This window comes from Antedon mediterranea, chromosome 1 (assembly GCF_964355755.1).
Source record: "Antedon mediterranea chromosome 1, ecAntMedi1.1, whole genome shotgun sequence".
Classification (NCBI taxonomy): Eukaryota; Metazoa; Echinodermata; class Crinoidea; order Comatulida; family Antedonidae; genus Antedon; species Antedon mediterranea.
The window spans coordinates 37,905,651-37,923,986 of record NC_092670.1 but is presented as its reverse complement, the minus strand read 5'-3'; the positions used below and the strand labels follow the sequence as shown (position 1 = coordinate 37,923,986).

General features: G+C 34.1%; 1 protein-coding gene across 1 annotated transcript; it reads right to left on the bottom strand.

The window, feature by feature from the left end:
* Positions 1-154: 154 nt before the first annotated feature.
* Positions 155-17,968, bottom strand: LOC140057849 (sperm-associated antigen 1-like). Its single transcript, XM_072103626.1, has 23 exons — positions 17,904-17,968; positions 14,819-14,957; positions 14,241-14,315; positions 13,638-13,722; positions 12,595-12,708; positions 12,241-12,412; positions 11,681-11,739; positions 10,663-10,762; positions 10,232-10,309; positions 9,823-9,929; positions 8,854-9,463; positions 8,520-8,694; positions 7,875-7,955; positions 6,619-7,084; positions 6,262-6,369; positions 5,673-5,762; positions 5,394-5,507; positions 4,968-5,129; positions 3,903-4,124; positions 3,118-3,229; positions 2,295-2,369; positions 1,860-1,952; positions 155-1,628 (listed from the first exon to the last, which is right to left on the bottom strand). The coding sequence occupies exons 2-23, from the start codon at positions 14,947-14,949 to the stop codon at positions 1,528-1,530; spliced, it is 3,330 nt and encodes a 1,109-aa protein (XP_071959727.1). The 5' UTR covers positions 14,950-14,957; positions 17,904-17,968; the 3' UTR covers positions 155-1,527.
* Positions 17,969-18,336: the final 368 nt, after the last annotated feature.

The window sequence follows — 18,336 nt, the reverse complement described above, 5'->3', positions numbered from 1 at the left end:
AAAAACGCATGCTCCTATTAAAAGACGTTATGATCAGTAAGAGCAATAATATCATGACAGTGCAACGATTGTATTGATCATGAAGTCATTTGATTAGATTTTTTTAAATATTATCAAAAACCGCATAAATGAAAACCAGATAGAACTACAAATAATACAAGCACTGTGAACATGCATGTACTGTACATGCATATTTATTGTATAGTAATTCATTCAATCCTTCAGCACTACAAAACTATGTACACCTTCAACAAACAATCTTGTAATATAAACTGTGTATAGACATTTTCTAGTCTTCTATAAATTGTCATTTTAAATGTATTTTTTATTAATGACACAGCTTTTTTTAATAATCTTGAGCCGCCTTCACCTTTATCATTTTTAAAAATCAAAATTTATTGTATGTGTAAATTAAACATAAAAGCTGTAACTTTATTTACTTCATTTTTATAAGTTAAAAAAATTAATTGTTTGATTCTCACCATGGTACATATAATAGCAATGTTTTTAAAAAATGTTTTCAATACCATTAGCATTTTCTATAGAAAAAGAATCCCCACAAAATTGCATAGTGTTGATAAAATGATTTCAGAATATTATTATTCAAGGTAAATATAAAGATTATTTAAGTACAAATTAATTAAAATAATATTAATTTAAGTGCAACAAAATAAAATTCTTTAAAACCCCCTGATATCCATAGCATTAGCTAAGAAATAATACTATTCTTTACATTGAAATACTTCGTAATCAATTCCGAGTATATAAATTAATGTAATTCAATAATGTAATATACAAATTTATTATTTTACAAAAAAGGATATTTAGCTATAAATAGCAATGAATCACTGTCCAATTAGATGAATTAAAACATTGCCACGAAAAAATTCAATACTTGATGTATACTAAATACTGAATAAAACTTTCTTTTATATACTTTTCAATAAATTCTTCTCTTCAGAGAAATAATTATGTTTTTTTTTATTTAAAAGATCAACAGCAATGTTGCAAATTTGAATTAGCTTTAAAAAAATATTTTTTTTAAAAATTGATAACCACTCAATCACAATCAATATTATTTATTTTTTTATAGTTTGTTGAGAGGATACTGAAGTCGGTTTTACACTAAGCAGGTTTATTTATGCAAATAATTCCAAATCAGTTTTTTGCTTCAGCGAAATTATTAAATCGAACAATTTCCGCATGTGCACTCATGCAAATTAAACAAGTTGGCAGACACCCGATGAATAAAATTCGCAGTTTTTTGCTCTGGTAATGGGAAATGATAAAGGGTAGAGCGACCTTTTTTTCTATACGAGTGAATGATGAATGATTGGATTTGCGCAAATAAATTTGCCTTTGGCTAGTGGAAAACGGGGTTAAAGGGGATACATTGATTTCACAGGTGGGTGGGTGGGGAGGGGGGGATTGGGGTAGAAGGGTTTTCAATGATTGTCAAAAATAATTTTTTTTTATCCACCTCTCACTATCACTGGGAAACTCTCCGCAAATCCTTCCTGCATATCTCTATATTGCTGTATAGTGCTTTTTTTTTAATTGCTCAACATCTCGTTTAGAGAATTTGTTGGAGTCTGCCATGCTAAGACTGTGAAAAACTTGTTGTAGTGCTGTAAAACAAACATAGTTTTAACTTCATTACAGTATATGAACGAGTTAATAATAATAATAATAATAATATCCTGGATTTATAAAGTGCTTTATAAATTACAGGGTTGTATTATAGGAAGGTGGGACTACTGTAATAGTACTATTCGGTCATACACTCTGAAATTGACATGTCAAAATACATTTTACAAACCCGAACCAACGGTTTTAAGAGAGAGGACTTTAGTACTTACCCGTTTTATCTGACGGTGATAAGAACATCATGACTGTGGTAAAGCGTTGAACCTTTGGTAACGACTGAAGAACTTTTAACGTCATATCAACATCTATTAAGACAAATATGTACAATTATTGCAGTAAACCTTTACAAGAGTTAATGGATAGCGGTGTTGTGCCATGTATAATCCGTCCCCAAAACTGAAGCACATTCCTTTTTTAATGGATTGGCCTTACCCTTCATTATTTTAATATAAAACAATCTCAAGGTTGTGAGATTCTGCTAAAGCTCTACACTATCAAACTAGTTTGATGATAATAGTGTGATGAGCCCATGGTAGTGCCCAAATATAGTAGTGATATGCCCAAATATAGTAGTGATATGACATCATCATGTCCATTATATGGGCACATCACATAAAGTTTGATAGTGTAGACAGAGCTTAACATACCTTTTTTGATAATAACACTGTTCAAGCATTCCACAAGAGCTGTCAATAGTTCGCCATCCAACGAATGACTTACAACTAAAAGAGCATATGAATATGTAGATTAGTATATCAATATGTAAATTAGCATAAGAATAGTTCGCCATCCAACGAATGACTCACAACTAAAAGAGCATATGAATATGTAGATTAGTATATGAATATGTAAATTAGCATAAGAATATATAAAAGAACATATGAATATGTAGATTAGCAAATATAGTATTGTTTAAAGGTTTACAGGGCAAAAAAACACTAGAAAATTTAGGTTTGTGGTACTACATTTATTTATAAAGGGAAATAAAGTATGATAGAGTTGCTTGGCTACCAATTCAAGGATCCTGGGTTCAAGTCCTGTCATATGCCAGGATTTTTTCTAATGACCAATTACACTCTACAAGACTTAGTAATAATGATTGCCACCATTAAGAAGGATAGTGAATGAATTCGCTTATGGTTATCCTTGCCAATTTGCCTAAATATATAAAAACAAATAAAAACAAATTGAAAAAAGGGCAGAGAATTACCAAACATAGAATTTAACTTTAGCAATATTCATTTTCTTTCATTTGTGGAAAAAATTGCTAGGTTGATTTTTTACTATAGCTCTGTCTACACTATCCAGCTAGTTTGACAAAAAAAGTGTGATGTGCCCAAATATGGTAGAGATATTGATCATCAAGTCCATATATGGGCGCACACATTATTTTGTCCCAAAGTTTGATAATGTAGACAGGGCTTAAGGTAATATAAAATTACAAATCATCTCCCTACAGATTCTACATACTTTGTGGGAGTTTACTTGGCTGCACTAACATAAGCAGATCGGCTAAACACTGAATACTGTCAGGTCTGGTGTGTATACTAGCCCAACTCTGAGTAAATTCAAACGGGGTTCCCTGAAACAGCAAAAAAACAAATATATGTTGTCAATTTGTCAAATCAACAAAGTGATATTAAAAAACACTGAATAAAAAATGTTATTTGTAAACTTTGTAACACTCAACAAGAGGAGACTTGGAGGAAACTATTTTGATGTGTGAAGTGTGGTGTGCCCAAATATGGTAGTGATATGCCCAAATATGGTAGTGATACCATGTCCATACAAGGGCTCATCATATTAAAGATTGATAGTGTAGACATTTCGAAACCTATCAGGTTTCATTCTCAACTGGCGTTTCATCGTCTAGCGTTGTTAATCCCAACGTACTGTAAGTTCGTTTACATTAATTTTTGGTTGTTTAAAAAGAAATTTTATTTAATACCTATTCTACAACCAGATGAAATTCTTCCAAAATTATAGCTTTCCATCCACTTCTCGTTGTTGTATAAAGCTGTCTACACTATCAAACTTTAGTGACAACAAAAATGTGATGTGCCCGTATATGGACATGATGATGTCATATCACTACCATATTTGGGAATATCACTACCACATTGTGCACACCGCACTTTTTTTGTCGAACTAGTTTGATAGTGTAGACAGAGATTAAGGGTAGAAGAGGCGGTACAGTAAAAAAAAAACAAATATACACTACACATAATAATTAATTATAATTCAGTGATACTCACAGCTTTGAGTTCAACTGGTTTCAAATCTTCCGGAGCTGGATTGTTGGCAGCCTTACCAGATTTCTTTTTTTTCTTTTTCTTCCCTTCACTTTTCATTGGTCCATTTGTTTTTTTCTCTTCCACTTTTTCTTCAGCATTGTCAGCCACAGGCTGCTCTTGTATATTTGAATCTGGTACCTCTTTTGTGGTGTCTGTTTTTTTGGCATCAGCTATTTTAGATTCCTTTATTGCATAGAAAATTAACGGTAATAAAGTTTGCTTTATAAATGTACAGAGGTAGTCACTGCAATACACATTGTGATGATCAACAAAATAGCTTGCTGAATAATTGCATAAACAGATTACACAAATTAATTACTGCAGTAACTGCAGTAGAACAATTTTGACATGACAAACAATAAACTATAATTTTTCGGTGATGGAGTCTCAACAAACAACTAAGGTGATGTTTGGTACTGTACAGTTATTCATTTTAAGCTCTGTCTACACTATCACATTTTACAAAATCACAAAATGTGATGTGCCCATATATATGGACATGATGTCATATCACTACCCATATTTGGGCATTTAACAATCATTCTGTATAGAAACATGATTTATTTAATATTTTGTAACATTTGGCCTTTTGTCAAAACCTAAATTATGCAACTGACTATGTAATTTTATCTTTTAGTGTACATAAATTCTGTAATCTGATATATGTATGAGATATAATTCCGTATTACGCCCATTTACTCAGTCAAGCGGATCAGAAGGGTAATATATCCCGTATTACCTGTTTGATGATTCTACGCGCGTTGTTTATGTATTGTATTTTTATCATTGAGCGTATGCGTAGTTAGAGATAAAACCGTGCTTGTTGCACCCTGCTTAGGAATATGGAACCATGAACGTAGATATTTCCCGTATTCCGTGAACATGCAGGGTGTTAATATATAATATGTTATGTAAACACGAGAATGTGATTGGTTGAATTGGCATCAATGTGGCTAGTCCTGCGTAGATCAACAACATTATAGCGACCCTAAACAACAGGTCCAACATTAAAAGTTATTGAAATACCTCTTCATCTTCACTTCCATCAACTTCTTTTATTTGAATCTTCTTTCTGTTATTTTTCTTCTTCTTGCTTGAAGTTTCATTTTTTCCTGCTGCTACAGCTGCTGCGGGTGGTGTTGGCGTTGATTGTATTTTTGAAGATTCCATTTGCTTACAACGCAATTCCTGAAATGTATTACAAGGCTTATTCATAAAATAATTGAAATATGGTAGTGATATGCCAAAATATCTTAATGTTTCCTTTTAACAATACATGTTACAGTATCATTTTACCCGATATGTGTATAACAATGTGGTTCTTTGTGAATACGAAGCTACTAATGATGTACGCGCATTGCGACGTGAATCTTAACTAGACCCTTTACTTCAAGACTTGCAGGTGAAACATGAGATTGGAGACTAAGACGCAAGATTAGTATTGTAACTTACATTTCTATACAATTCTTTCACAATACCCAATTCTTTGACAGCAGGTTTATTTGTTGCATCAATCTTAAGGAGAGTGTTGAGATCTTTTAAAGACATCTTGTAGTCTTTCAACATCTGTCCAAAAAAAGCAATATTGCATATATGAATAAATATAAGTTTCTAAGTTTTAAACATACACTAAACATGGATTTTTTATAATATGTATATTTATATATAGAATAATTTGTGCAGAACATAAATAATATTATTCCTCTTTAGTAGGAAGACCTTATAAATTACCTTTTTACTCAGAGCTCTTCTGTAGAATGCTTTGACGTTATTTGGATCAAGTTTGAGGGCGATAGAGCAATCTTGGTCTGCAAGAAGAGGCTAGACAGCAAACGCACAAACATTATGAATTTTTTGTTATCAAATTTTACATCTTAAACATACTAATTCAATCAAACGAAAGGAATTTATTTAGGTGTTATATAGAGTATCACGGTGTGACGTCACAACGATAGAGAGCGCTGGATGGTTGCTAGCCAACCAAAAAATGCGTTCAACGCTACTATGTTGATAAACTGTAAAGATCTGTATTTCTATCAAATTATGTATCTTAGCTTGATTTTGTTTAACTTAAACTGTAGTTGAAGAATAGATTATTAAAAACAAATATTTAGTAATCGTTTGAAATTTTAGTTTGTTTTTATTGAAAATTATTATGTTTTAAAATGACTACTTCAATAAGACTATTCCAAACCATTGATGACCTTGGAGTCACTCAGGCAGGTTGAACGCATTTTTGGTTGCGCTAGCAACCACGCAGTGCCACCCACTGTCATGACGTCAGCACCGTGATACTCTATAATATTGAATATTGTCCTACCTGGTTGATCTTGAGGTGACACAAAGCTCTATTGGTGTATCCTACGGTTTGAGTATTATCCAACGCAACACAATCACTGTAACACTTTATTGCTTGGTCGTATTCACCCTAACGTAATATATAAAAAAAAAACTTCAGTGTCATGTACGGCTGGCTTGCATTTACGTACTGCAATTTGTAATTAAAAATAATATTAAAAAGAAACAATTATTTTTCTAAAGCTGTCTTTTAAATGTTATTTTTGATACTTTTCTTTTTGTTTTTATATTGCCTTCTAAATGAACGCACCGTTCCACTCCTGTTGCATATCACTCTAGTACTTTAATATATCTATGGAAGAACTTGAGAGATGTGTACCTTTTTATAGTGCATGTTGCCTTTATCTTTTGCTGTCTGGTGTTGCTTTTGAATAGATGCTGTATTGTTATCCGCTTTAATCTTTCTCTCGTGTTCAGTGATACTTTTCAAGATTTCCTCCGCTGCCATGTTGGCATTATTTTCAACTTGGGCATCTAACTCCACTCGTCGGTTCTCCTCATCTTTTTCCTTAGCTTTATTTGTTACTTTTTCCACATTCTCTCCACCTTTAACAGCCTCCCTCTTTTCCACTTTCGTCGCATTCTCTTGCTGCGAACCCGAATAGGCCATTCCGGTTGACATCTTGACACTGCCGGATGACTCCGGTCTGGAAGTAGTTACAGCTGGCGAGGAACTCTTTGCAACAGTGGTGAGCACAGGAGGAATCAAAGATGGCGCCTGTGTTCTCTTTGGTAGCTTCTCTCTCCAAGTTGAACCATCCTTTTCTTTCAGAACCGTCATACACCTAAGCACAAATTAATGAAAATGGCTATTCCGTAATTTAATCCCCTGGGGGGAAATCAATCTCCACTGATAATTCAATTCAATTTTTTTTCAAAGATAAATCTTTATGTAATAACAAGTAACAAAGTAGAATGCACTTATGCTGGCGAAACTTCAAATATATCTTCATGAAATTTAGTTTATAAATGGCAATGTGAGCAGGACTCTGCATTTTATTTAATTTATTTATTCTGTCTTTATACTGAATGACACTTTCAGTGCTAAGGTATTGTTTTCCAAAGTGGTTCAGTAGAGAAACATTAACAATATAATAAAAATAATTCAAAGACAACTAACAAAGTAATTTACATTACTACACACACATTTACAAAAAGGTAAACTTTCTACAAAACATATAGTATATATAAAAAATGGAATGAATTCAAGATAAAAATTATAATTAATCAGTAATATTTTGGATTGAATTTTTAAAAGTTGAAAGTGTCATATATTTATAGTTTGTTTTTTTGTGTCATTTGAAAGTTTTGTTTTTTTTTGTTTTTTTTTTTGAAAGTTTGTTTCATAATTTGGTTGATGGATATACAACAGTTCTTATTTATGCAAAATTGTTTTATTTTAAACTCGATGTGTCAATGGATATGGATATGTGAACACTGTTTTGAGAGATATTTTTTGCAGAAGCATATGTTATTTACTTTTTTTTTAAATTTACATTTAAATGTTTTTTTTTAGTGTTTGACATGGGCAAAATCAATGAATATAATTTGAACAAATGATTAGTATATCTATACCTAGCAGATCCATCCAGAGCAGTCTTGTTGGTTTGATCAATATGGAAAACATTTCTAAAGTCTACATATGCATCTCCATACCTGAATTATAACAATAATGCATTTACTAAAATATAAAAACAAGGCTGGAATATTGAAATACACCAATGACATACTGTAGCTCATAATTAAGAGGAATTTTTTCATTGGAACTTTGCCTGTGAATATCAACTAGCATTTTAAGAGTGAATAGTTTGAATCCATGCTCGCCGCATTGCTTGTATCCTTAGGCTAAGTAAAGACACTTGACTTATGTTTGCCTATTATATCCACCCAGGTGTATAAATGAGTACAAGCATAATTGCGCTGATTACTGCTGCATTATGGGAGTATGTTTCCATACGTGTTTGATCCAATGACTGGGGTAATAATTTGAAGCGCTTAGAAGCGTTGTGCAATAACCGCTATATAAGCACAAGTATTATTAATAATATCAACTGGTATTTGTATGTCCAAGTGGAAAAGTTACCCTCTTAAAATAAATAATTCCCGTACAAAGGGAACATGAATATGATATTTTACATACTATTTAGTTTATTGGAATGATGGAATTGTTAGTTTTGATTATAAAAAAATAGTAAAATTTTTGAAATTATCAAGTACTACCTTTCCAACGTTTCATACGCTTTGGCTCGCCGAAGGTAAGCTTTAATAAGTAATGGGGCTCGTTGAAGGGCGCTATCACAATCTTGAATACACTGTCTCAGGTCTCCTACATGGTGACTACATGCGGCGCGGTTACTGTATAATGTTGCCAGGGAGTATGTGTGAACTCCATTATCTTAAAAATAATGCAAAAATCATGAATAACTAAAGTAGACTACATTTTAGTGGCCATGTATATTAAGGAAAAATACATTAAATTTTAAATAAAACCTTTATAAGAAATGTTGTTTGCCTAGTGGGAAATAGTACCATATTAACCTTTAGCTTTACATACCTGGCAATAGTGATTTTATAGACTTGGTGTAGAATTCTGATGCTTTACCATACTGCCCTGAGCTGTATAACTTGAAGGCTTCATCCTTATAAGACACGGTACTACTAGGAAGGGGAGGCGGTACTGAAGGGAGAGAGGTAGGAGATTGGGAGGTTTCAGCTTGGGATGAAGAAGCTTGGGATAAAGGAGTCTGGGAGGTTGCAGCTTGGGATGAAGGAGTCTTGAAGGTTGCAGCTTGGGATGAAGGAGTCTTGAAGGTTGCAGCTTGGGATGAATGAGAGGTAGGCTTTGATTCTTCAGGTGTATGCACCATGTTCTCTGATAGTAGAGGGTTCCGTTCCATTTCAGAATGATTTGATACTGGTGATATTAATTCATTTTCAATAATATTATGCTTGTCGCTTTTCTCGCCATTGCGTACACGTTTCTTGGCACTAAACACATTCCCATCAGGCTGATCATTTTCCATTTTCTTTTCGCTTTCATTTACTATTGCATCCTCTGGATCATCACTATCGCTGCCTTCCACTTCTTTTATTTCTATTCGTTTACCCTTGCTTTCTCTTGTTTTATTTTTAGATTCATTTGTTACAATATCAGCAAGCATATTCTGAAAGTAGGGCATAAAATGTATCATCAAAAGTGCGGTCTAATGGTATGATACTAACCCTGCAAGCAACATGTTTAAACCTACAATTTTATTCTTGTACAATATGAGCACTGTTTCTATTTTGAGTTTTTTTATGTAATTCATACGCATCCAACAGCGAGCACAAACTCGCCAATTACAGGATGGATAAACTGTTATTATCATGTTTATAAACTAAGTCTCATTTGAGGCTTAGGAAGTGGAGTTGAAAGAGTCGTGAGTTAGGCACTTGGTCAGGATTGAACCCTGAACCTTGGGATTGGAAGGCAAGCATGTTAACCACCAAGCTACAGCTCTACTACAAGTAGTAGAACTCTTACCTTTGCTTGTTTATTGCCAGGCTCCAGTGCCAGGGTTTGTTGAATATCTAGCTTAGCTGCATGGTAGCTCTTAAGCCCCTTCTTTGCTGTGGCCCGTCTCAGCAAAGCTGCAAATGCAATTAAATTCATGTTACCATGCATGCTCTACTCTTTGCGACTTCAATTGCAGGGAACAGTGCGGTGATCATCTTCGTTGTTTTATTTTTTTTATTGTCATTAACAGGTTTTCTTTGGTTAGCCTATTTCCTGTTCAGAGTCTAGATAATTTTAATAATCAACTAACATTCAAAATGCTCTGATCTTTACGAAATAGCACTATATAACTGTCTCATTATATATTATTATATTATATTATTATATACTCTCCACACTCTTTATTTATTTCAACAAAATTGAAATATTCCTTCACCTTTGACATTATCTGGTTCCGATTCCAAAACCTTATTGCAATCTTCTATAGCATCTCCAAATTTCTGTAGTTTTATACCTAGTGAAAAACACATTACAAATGAATAAAAACATTACTGTACTTATTGTGAATGACTTTAAAAGGGAAAACAGAAGGTACCACTGTGCACTGCTTAACGCTCAGCTACTGTACATGCATGCCAGTAAAGCAGTAGTATTAGTACAACAATATTAGGTGACTCCCCAGAAAATAAAAAAACAGTAGATGGGTATATGGTAAAACATTTTTGCTATAGCGCCAAATTTAAGAAAAAATAAAATCATAGGTTATATTACCTATGTTTAGTCATGATAAAAAATGTGCCCCACTGTAAAAGAAATGCATCTCTATCAACATCCATATTTAATTTCAAAGCATTCAATTCTACTTACAAACAAGAGATCTATTGTTATAAGCTGGTAATGATGGTTTTAAAGAGAGGCTTCGACTATAATAAGCCAATGCTTCTTGAAAATCCTTAGCATAAAATGCCTGCAAGGTAGAGAAAATAATAATGATATACTTTTATAAAGCACTATTTACTGATGTCTTACAAGACCAACAAGAATTATTATGAAAAAGGTGAGATTTTAGAAGTGACTTGAATTTCTTGAGAGATTTACATTGACAGATATGGAGTGGAAGCTACTGTAGTTCCATACTAGTGGCAGTTGTGAATTGAGATTAAATCCTGCAGATCCCAGAAACTGATACAGTATATATGTATATGTATAACTTCTCTCAAACCGGACACCTACAAAACTAGAGATATTCTTAAAACAAGATTATTTAATGCTGTCTATGCTACAAAAAATGTGATATGCCCATATATAAACATGTCATATCACTACAATATTTGGTCATATCACTACCATATTTGGGCATATCACTACCATATTTTGGCATATCACTACCATATTTGGGCATATCACTCCCATATTTGGGCACATCACACTTTCTAGACAGAGTTTAAAGTTCTAGAATTTCCCAAATTTTTTATTTCAAGAAATTGATTTTATTACTAGAATTTATAAAAAGATGACGATATTGTATTTTGTTCAATGCTTTTCCATAAACAGTATTAATGAATGTTCAATAAAATTTGGTTCACAAATAGGAAGCAGCGCAAGGACGCAAGTAAATTGCACGTAATTTGACCAATCACAAGTGATATATTATATCCATTATACCATTATATATATATATTGGTCATTTAGTTGCATCCTAGTGGCAAAACCAAAGCAAGTATTAAGGTTTATCTATTCTATACACTTCTTAAGCTCTGTCTACACTATGAAAATAGTTTGACAAAAAAAAGCGTGATGTGCCCAAATATAGTAGTGATATGACATCATCATGTCCATATATGGGCACATCACATAAAGTTTGATAATGTAGACAAGGCTTTACTTCGTTTCCTTTGTCTTTCTCTCTTTGTGCTTTTAATATCTTCTCTTCTTCTGACATTCCTATACAAAAAAAATAGTGTACAAACAATACATCTTTATGAGTGCAATGGGTCTTTTAATTAGTACACACCGCTCTCCACAAAAGTTAGTTCGTATCACTATAACAAATTGCCCGGCGCTATTGCAGTACTCCATATATTACGAAGCATGCTATTGTGCAGTTATTTCAATATCATGTGACCCAAACTCATCCAATCAAATGACAAGAAAATACTTAGGTGTGTTATAGTACAAAATATATAATCTATGATGCCAGTCAGTAATACTGTCAAGGTTGAGACTTCTCAATTGTGAACCCCACAAAAATTGAAGTACAGTACAACCATTTTGTATAGACAATTAGACAAACAGAATGCAAGTCTGCATTCTCATTCTTCTCAAAATATTTGCAAATTAATTTTAGCTAGGCCTACATTACTCAAAATATTTGAACAACTAAAGCACTTACAGCACAGAAGTACAGTAAACTACTTCTGAAACTAATTTTAAAGGCATACCTACCACTGGTATCGACCATTGGGTCTATGTTGACTATACTATCTGTTAATTTGCTAGGCCCAGCTTCGTTTTCTTCCTGAACTTTGTCAACAGCTGCTTCAGCATCATACTTATCCCAGGCCCTATAATTTGATGATGCGATGTGGTCTTTTGATGGCTTACCCCAATCTTCGTTCTTAGTTGATGAAAGGCAACAAATATAATTTAGCTTGAATTTAGATTGAATGAAATCATGTTTATAATCATATATTTGTTTTCCTCACTTCCATTCCCTAAATTACCATTTCTTGTATCAATTCATGCAACGCTAATGCTTTCAGTATACCCCACAAACAAATATGATTAAAGAAGATGTACCTTAGCTTTCTCACCATCGGCTGAAATAACAGTACTATTGCGTATAGGTGGGAGATCTGACGACATACCATCATTTACAACTGCTGAATTAACTCTTTCAATTTTTTCAAAATCCTGAAAAAAAAACAGATTTTGAATTCAATAACAAATATCACAAATAATGTTGAAAAGATTTCAAATGTCGCAACTTGGAAAAAATGAAATATCTGGAGAGGGCACTGTTTGTTAAATTATAATCAAACTAGAGGGTAATTAATATAAAACATGCTCATTGCCATCGCGAGACAATTTCCCGAAAGATCATAATCAAAACGGTACTGGGTTTGGTTTACTAGCGTTCCTGCTCCCAACTAGTCATCCATTCATAGAAGCGTTGATGAAGCAAGCCTACCTGGTGGTGACTATAGAATGGTCCTGAGATAACAATTATACTTCGACTTTATTTGAAAATATTTGTTGGTCATTATATTATCTCGGGACCATTCTATTGTGCGGGAAATTACCTCACGACAGAAAAAAATGGGTATACAAGACACGTGGCTAACGAATTAGGTATAGAAGTATAGCTATTATAATTAACTGGTAATGTTATTTTCCATAACCAAAAAATCAGGAGAAATTGGGCTTCTAGTTACAGTATTTAGTTATACCCGCAATTATCAGGACTTGTATCAACGCAACCCACGCAATGTAACAAAATGCCCTAATAATTGTATTTGTCCCTGCCTGTGTGAAATCAAACCTGCTTGTTGAGCGTCAACGTTAGCATGCCGTAGACTTTGACCTGGTTCACCCTGCATACTTTTGAGTACGCGCTGTACTACGGTATGTTTTCCGGTGTTCTTTTACCTTGAGTTGTTGGGTGAAATCAAACTGATTTGATTTCCCTTTAGTGATGTTTGCAGCACTGTTACGCCGTCGGTTCCCACCTGTGATTATGCAATACAGCACTTTGCGTTGATACATCGCTGCGATTCGTTCTAGTGGGAACCACGCTTAAAGGGAATCTACCACAACAAAAACATTAATCATGAAATTCTTACAATCATCTCTTTCTGTATATCCTCCCACTCTCCTTTACTGGTGTTATATTTTGTAGCTGGTAAACTGTCCTCAATCAATACTTTGCTAAAAACAGAAAATGAAAATCATTTACAATTATTATAAACACACACTTTAATTGGTTGATTTTGTTTATTGCGCTATGCATTATTTTCTTTCGTTTCAACGATTTTTGTAAATTTTGTGTTGGTAATCTCACCTGCAGAGTGCCAAAGGGCGTCAGAAGAGGGTAGGTTTTTTATTGAATGTAAAACGATTTGACTTTCATCTCATGAAAAAAATGAACATTACTTATTTGTGTACTATAGTTACCAAATACTAGCAATTGGATATCAGTGTTCTAATGCAATTCTTGTTTACACAATAAAACTTTGTGACAAAAAAATGTGAACTATAGAAATATATGGACATGATGATGTCATATCACTACCATATTTGGGTATCACTACCATATTTGGGCACATCACACACTTTGTTTGTCCAACTAGTTTATAAGTGCTTTACAATGATTCTTGCTAAAATTACTGTTATTGTGGAAATCATGCACATCATGTACCATAACCAATGCAATTGAAATGATGTACCTTTTTGGTTTGAGCTTGGCCAGTCGTTCTTTGCAAAACGTTAAAAGTTGAGGATAACAACCTTCCTCTCCCGATCTTAAACATAATTAAAAACAAATAATTATACAGAAACATATAATATTTCATAATGATTTAAAAATTATAATACTCTGTACAAAATAATATAGCAAGTTGTTTTTTGGGTGGGACTCGAACCAATACATGACAACATCTGAAAAACAGAAGATGGGTTTTTTTTAGGTCAACCTTGCCCTCTATAAGAAGTAAGGAGTGCAGTGTTTGATGTCATAAGTGGTATCGCATGGTGGCTATGTGATGGGGAAAAAATTAAAAAAATTACGACTGCAGATGGTCGTACAATGGCTTAAGTATTGTAAATTTGTTATAATTTTAATGCAGGGAACCACACATATTAATCAAAATTCAGTTATTTTGTAATCCGGGAGCAAATGAGGAAAACTTGGAGCACAATTTTAGGCCGGGAGATGAGAATAAAATATGGAGCATGCATGCTAGTCCATGACTTTAAGAGAAAAGTCCAGGGTGGGCTTTTAACTGGGTTACTTAACAGTACTTACTTTAGTTTTTTGATGATTTTTTCAAGTTCTTTTGTATCCATACATTTTTCAATATATGAATAATCCATATGTTCTACAAGAATTTCACACTTGCTTCCAGAGTTAGTACCAAACGCTCCTGATGCATCCATAACTACTACTAACAAAGAACCCACAAAATACAACTTCAAAGCATAGTAGTATAAGTATAATGCATGTTTCTGAGCATGCGACTTGACAATTTTCTAGCTACTTGATGATTTTATGCACAATTTGAACAATTTCCAATTGCATAAGGATTTAATTGCGCAATGTGAATTTGTGCATTTTGAATTTGCAAAATTTGAATTTCATTGTGCAATTTCAAATTGCTCTGTACAATTAGAACACAAAATGAATTAGGTATAAAAAGGGGAAGCCCGTATTCACTCATTGGCTCACTCACTACCTCCTCAGCATTATTAGCTCCTTTTAACATCCATCCATGCGTTGTGAGGTAAATTCCCGATTGATCGTAATCAAAACGGTACTGGGTATGGTCTACTAGATTTTCTGCTCCCAACCAGTACATCCATTCATAGAAGCCTTAATGAAGTAAGCCTACCTGGTGGTGCTTGAATATCTTTTTTATTAATATAATAATAATAATATATCAAAAATGTATTAAATAATATTCATCGCATAATATGCAATCTACGATAATTTAATTAATTGATATAACAAATTTATTAAATACATAACATCATTGGAATAAAAAGAACAAATCACATATCTACACATAATCATAACATCGTATACTCTATCTCTAACAATTTATTCAATCTTCTATCGACTAAAGCCGAAGTATAGTCGTTATCTCGGGACCGTTCTATGGCCACCACCAGGTAGGCTTACTTCATTAAGGCTTCTATGAATGGATGTACTGGTTGGGAGCAGGAACGCTAGTAGACCAAACCCAGTACCGTTTTGATTACGATCAATCGGGAAATTACCTCACGGCGAGAGGATTGAGGCCCCTTATGTTTATACATTTTTTTCTGTTAAGTTATTAAATTAATAAATTTCACTTGCATTATTTATAAATTTAGGATATAATAAGTAAGTTATCGTGGTTTGGTTATAATCAAATACTGAAAATTGTGTAAATCATTATTTTATTTTGTTTTTATTTTATGTCTTTAGGCAATGTGGCCAAGGATTATCAATAGTGAATTAATCACTGTCCTATCAGATAGGTGGTAATCCCCCTGATACAGGGGCTATTTTGTGAACTAGTTCACCAGGGTAACCCTCCTACTCTTTTTTCGAATAATGAACTGGGTTCTTTAAAGTGCACACAGGTCATAACTGTGTACACTGGACCTACAGTTTATAGTCCTTATCCGAGAAGACTTGTTCCACCACCAGAACTAGGAGCGAGTCGGCCTCGAACCCTTGCCGATGTTGTTGGCTCTTTAGGTATGGTAAACGGCGCCCCTGCCTAAACTGCTCTGCCATTTGCGCATAACAATGACAACAGACACGCTATGTTCGATTACTCATTTCTCGCACAAGGGTGCATAGAGGTCTAGTTTGGCATATTTTCCATTCACATTTACATTATGTAATTGTAACTATGTTTCTTCTGTCCAGCAGAAGTTAAATCTTAAATAGTCCTATATAAGATGCATGATGCTCTGACCAGCCTATTTACGATCTACTCTACAGTAGGCCACTTACGAGTACAGTATAGAAATGATGTCAAACCAGTTCTGATTGATCGGTTAAAATGCTTACAATCATACAATATGTGTTTTATTCATTCATATACAAAGTAAAACCCAATTCATAGACGAGCTGGATGGCTCGGTGGTGCAGGCTATGGCGTGAGGGTTTGTGGAATCGACTCTCTGCTTGACAACATTTTTGTGGGATTTTATTTTTTTTACTCATGATCATCTTAAATCATAATTTTCCGAGAGGGATGTTTTTTTTTTTTGTAGGTTTACGAATCATCAATTAGTTATGTTTACATTCGTGTGAGGACCGATCACAACGCAATTTACCTGTTCTCTAGCGGCATGTCTCTAGTAGTAGGCCTATAAGGCACTTGTGTTATTGTTTTACTCTAGTATAGATAGATAGTCCCCTACTAGGGCGTAGATATTAGGCTCCTAGCTAGGCTCCTAGCTAGGCCCGTCTTCAGCGTTGGGCCTGATCGTCATACCAGTTGGGCCAGATTGTCCAGTGTTTTCAGAACCACGTTGGGCCCGATAGTCTTACCAGTTGGTCCCGATCGTCTTAGTGTTGAGCCCAATAGTCTTTTGTGTTATATAAAGTAATGTGCCACATTTCATTATTTTTCATTCCTAGTGCTAGTGTCGTGCTTTTCTTGCGTAATTAAGATTTTAATTAAAAAGGTTAATTAAATTTTTTCTGATTTTATCATAATTTTCCCCTAATTAAGTCTTAAGACTCCTAAGAATTTCTTACCAATACTCTCGATTTATGAATAAATGTGATTGATTTTGATTGTTACTATTGTGTTGTTTGTATTCGCCTATTTATTAAAAAAAATTTTCCAAGATTAAGAACGTCTGGGCCCGATCGTCCATGGTCCCGATCGTCTGATAACCGGACCCGGTCTAGGCTGTGTACTGTAGTATTATTGAAGCCTAGCTAAGGCCACCTAGGCTAGAGTAGAGGGCCTTCTAGGCTAGCTGGTACAGTAGTAGTAGTGCCAGGCCTAGCTATGCTAGCTAGCCTCTAGGCCAGAGGAGGCTCTCGGTCGGTATATAAGACAATTAAATCATCATATAGAATAGGCGCGCCTAGGGCCTACTACTAACTAAACTAGGCCTAGAGGCCTAGCCTAGGCCCTACTAGGCCTACTACTAGCCTAGCCTAGCTAGGGCCAGGCTAGGCTAGATGGGCCTACCTACTAGGCCTAGTAGAGGGCTCTCTAGGCCTAGGCCTAGCTAGGCCTAGCCTAGATACTACCTAGCTAGGTAGTACTAGTAGGCCTAGCTAGCTAGAGATGGTACCTGATTTTAAATACTGGGATATTTGAAGTCTTAGAATTTTATTTATGAAAATGTTACAAATGTATGCTAAATTCAGCTCCTACCTTCTTCCTAATATTAAAAGGTTAGGCCTCGCGCTAGACTCCGCCTCTAGTAGATCGACTTTCGACGACGAATTTCCAAGAATTGTCAATTACAGCGCCCTCATTCATGAAATTGAACTGCGCGCGCAACGTTACGGAAATTCCAGGGAATTTCCACTTTAAAGATGTATTGTCCCCCAAAAACATGAACAATGAAGATTAATTAAATCAGACTTTGAATATGTTATTTTGTAGTTTTAATAAAGTTAATCACTTTCATAGAAAAAAAAATGTTTTCATGACATTCATTGACAAAATAAATTGTTAAATTCAACCAAAAACCCACTGGAAATGTTAAGAATTATTTTTTCAGGGAGACAATACATCTTTAATGACATACAGTACTGTTCTTCTTGTACATTAGGCCAGAAGCTGGAAACTGTAAACAGCTTCA

Excerpts from the sequence above, each read along its gene's own strand:
- LOC140057849 (XM_072103626.1), bottom strand. The coding sequence starts at position 14,949 with ATGGATGCATCAGGAGCGTTTGGTACTAACTCTGGAAGCAAGTGTGAA. Across the intron at positions 9,464-9,822 it reads CTGGCAATAAACAAGCAAAG|AATATGCTTGCTGATATTGT; the intron begins GTAAGAGTTCTA and ends CCCTACTTTCAG. Across the intron at positions 4,125-4,967 it reads ATGGAAGTGAAGATGAAGAG|GAATCTAAAATAGCTGATGC; the intron begins GTATTTCAATAA and ends TATGCAATAAAG.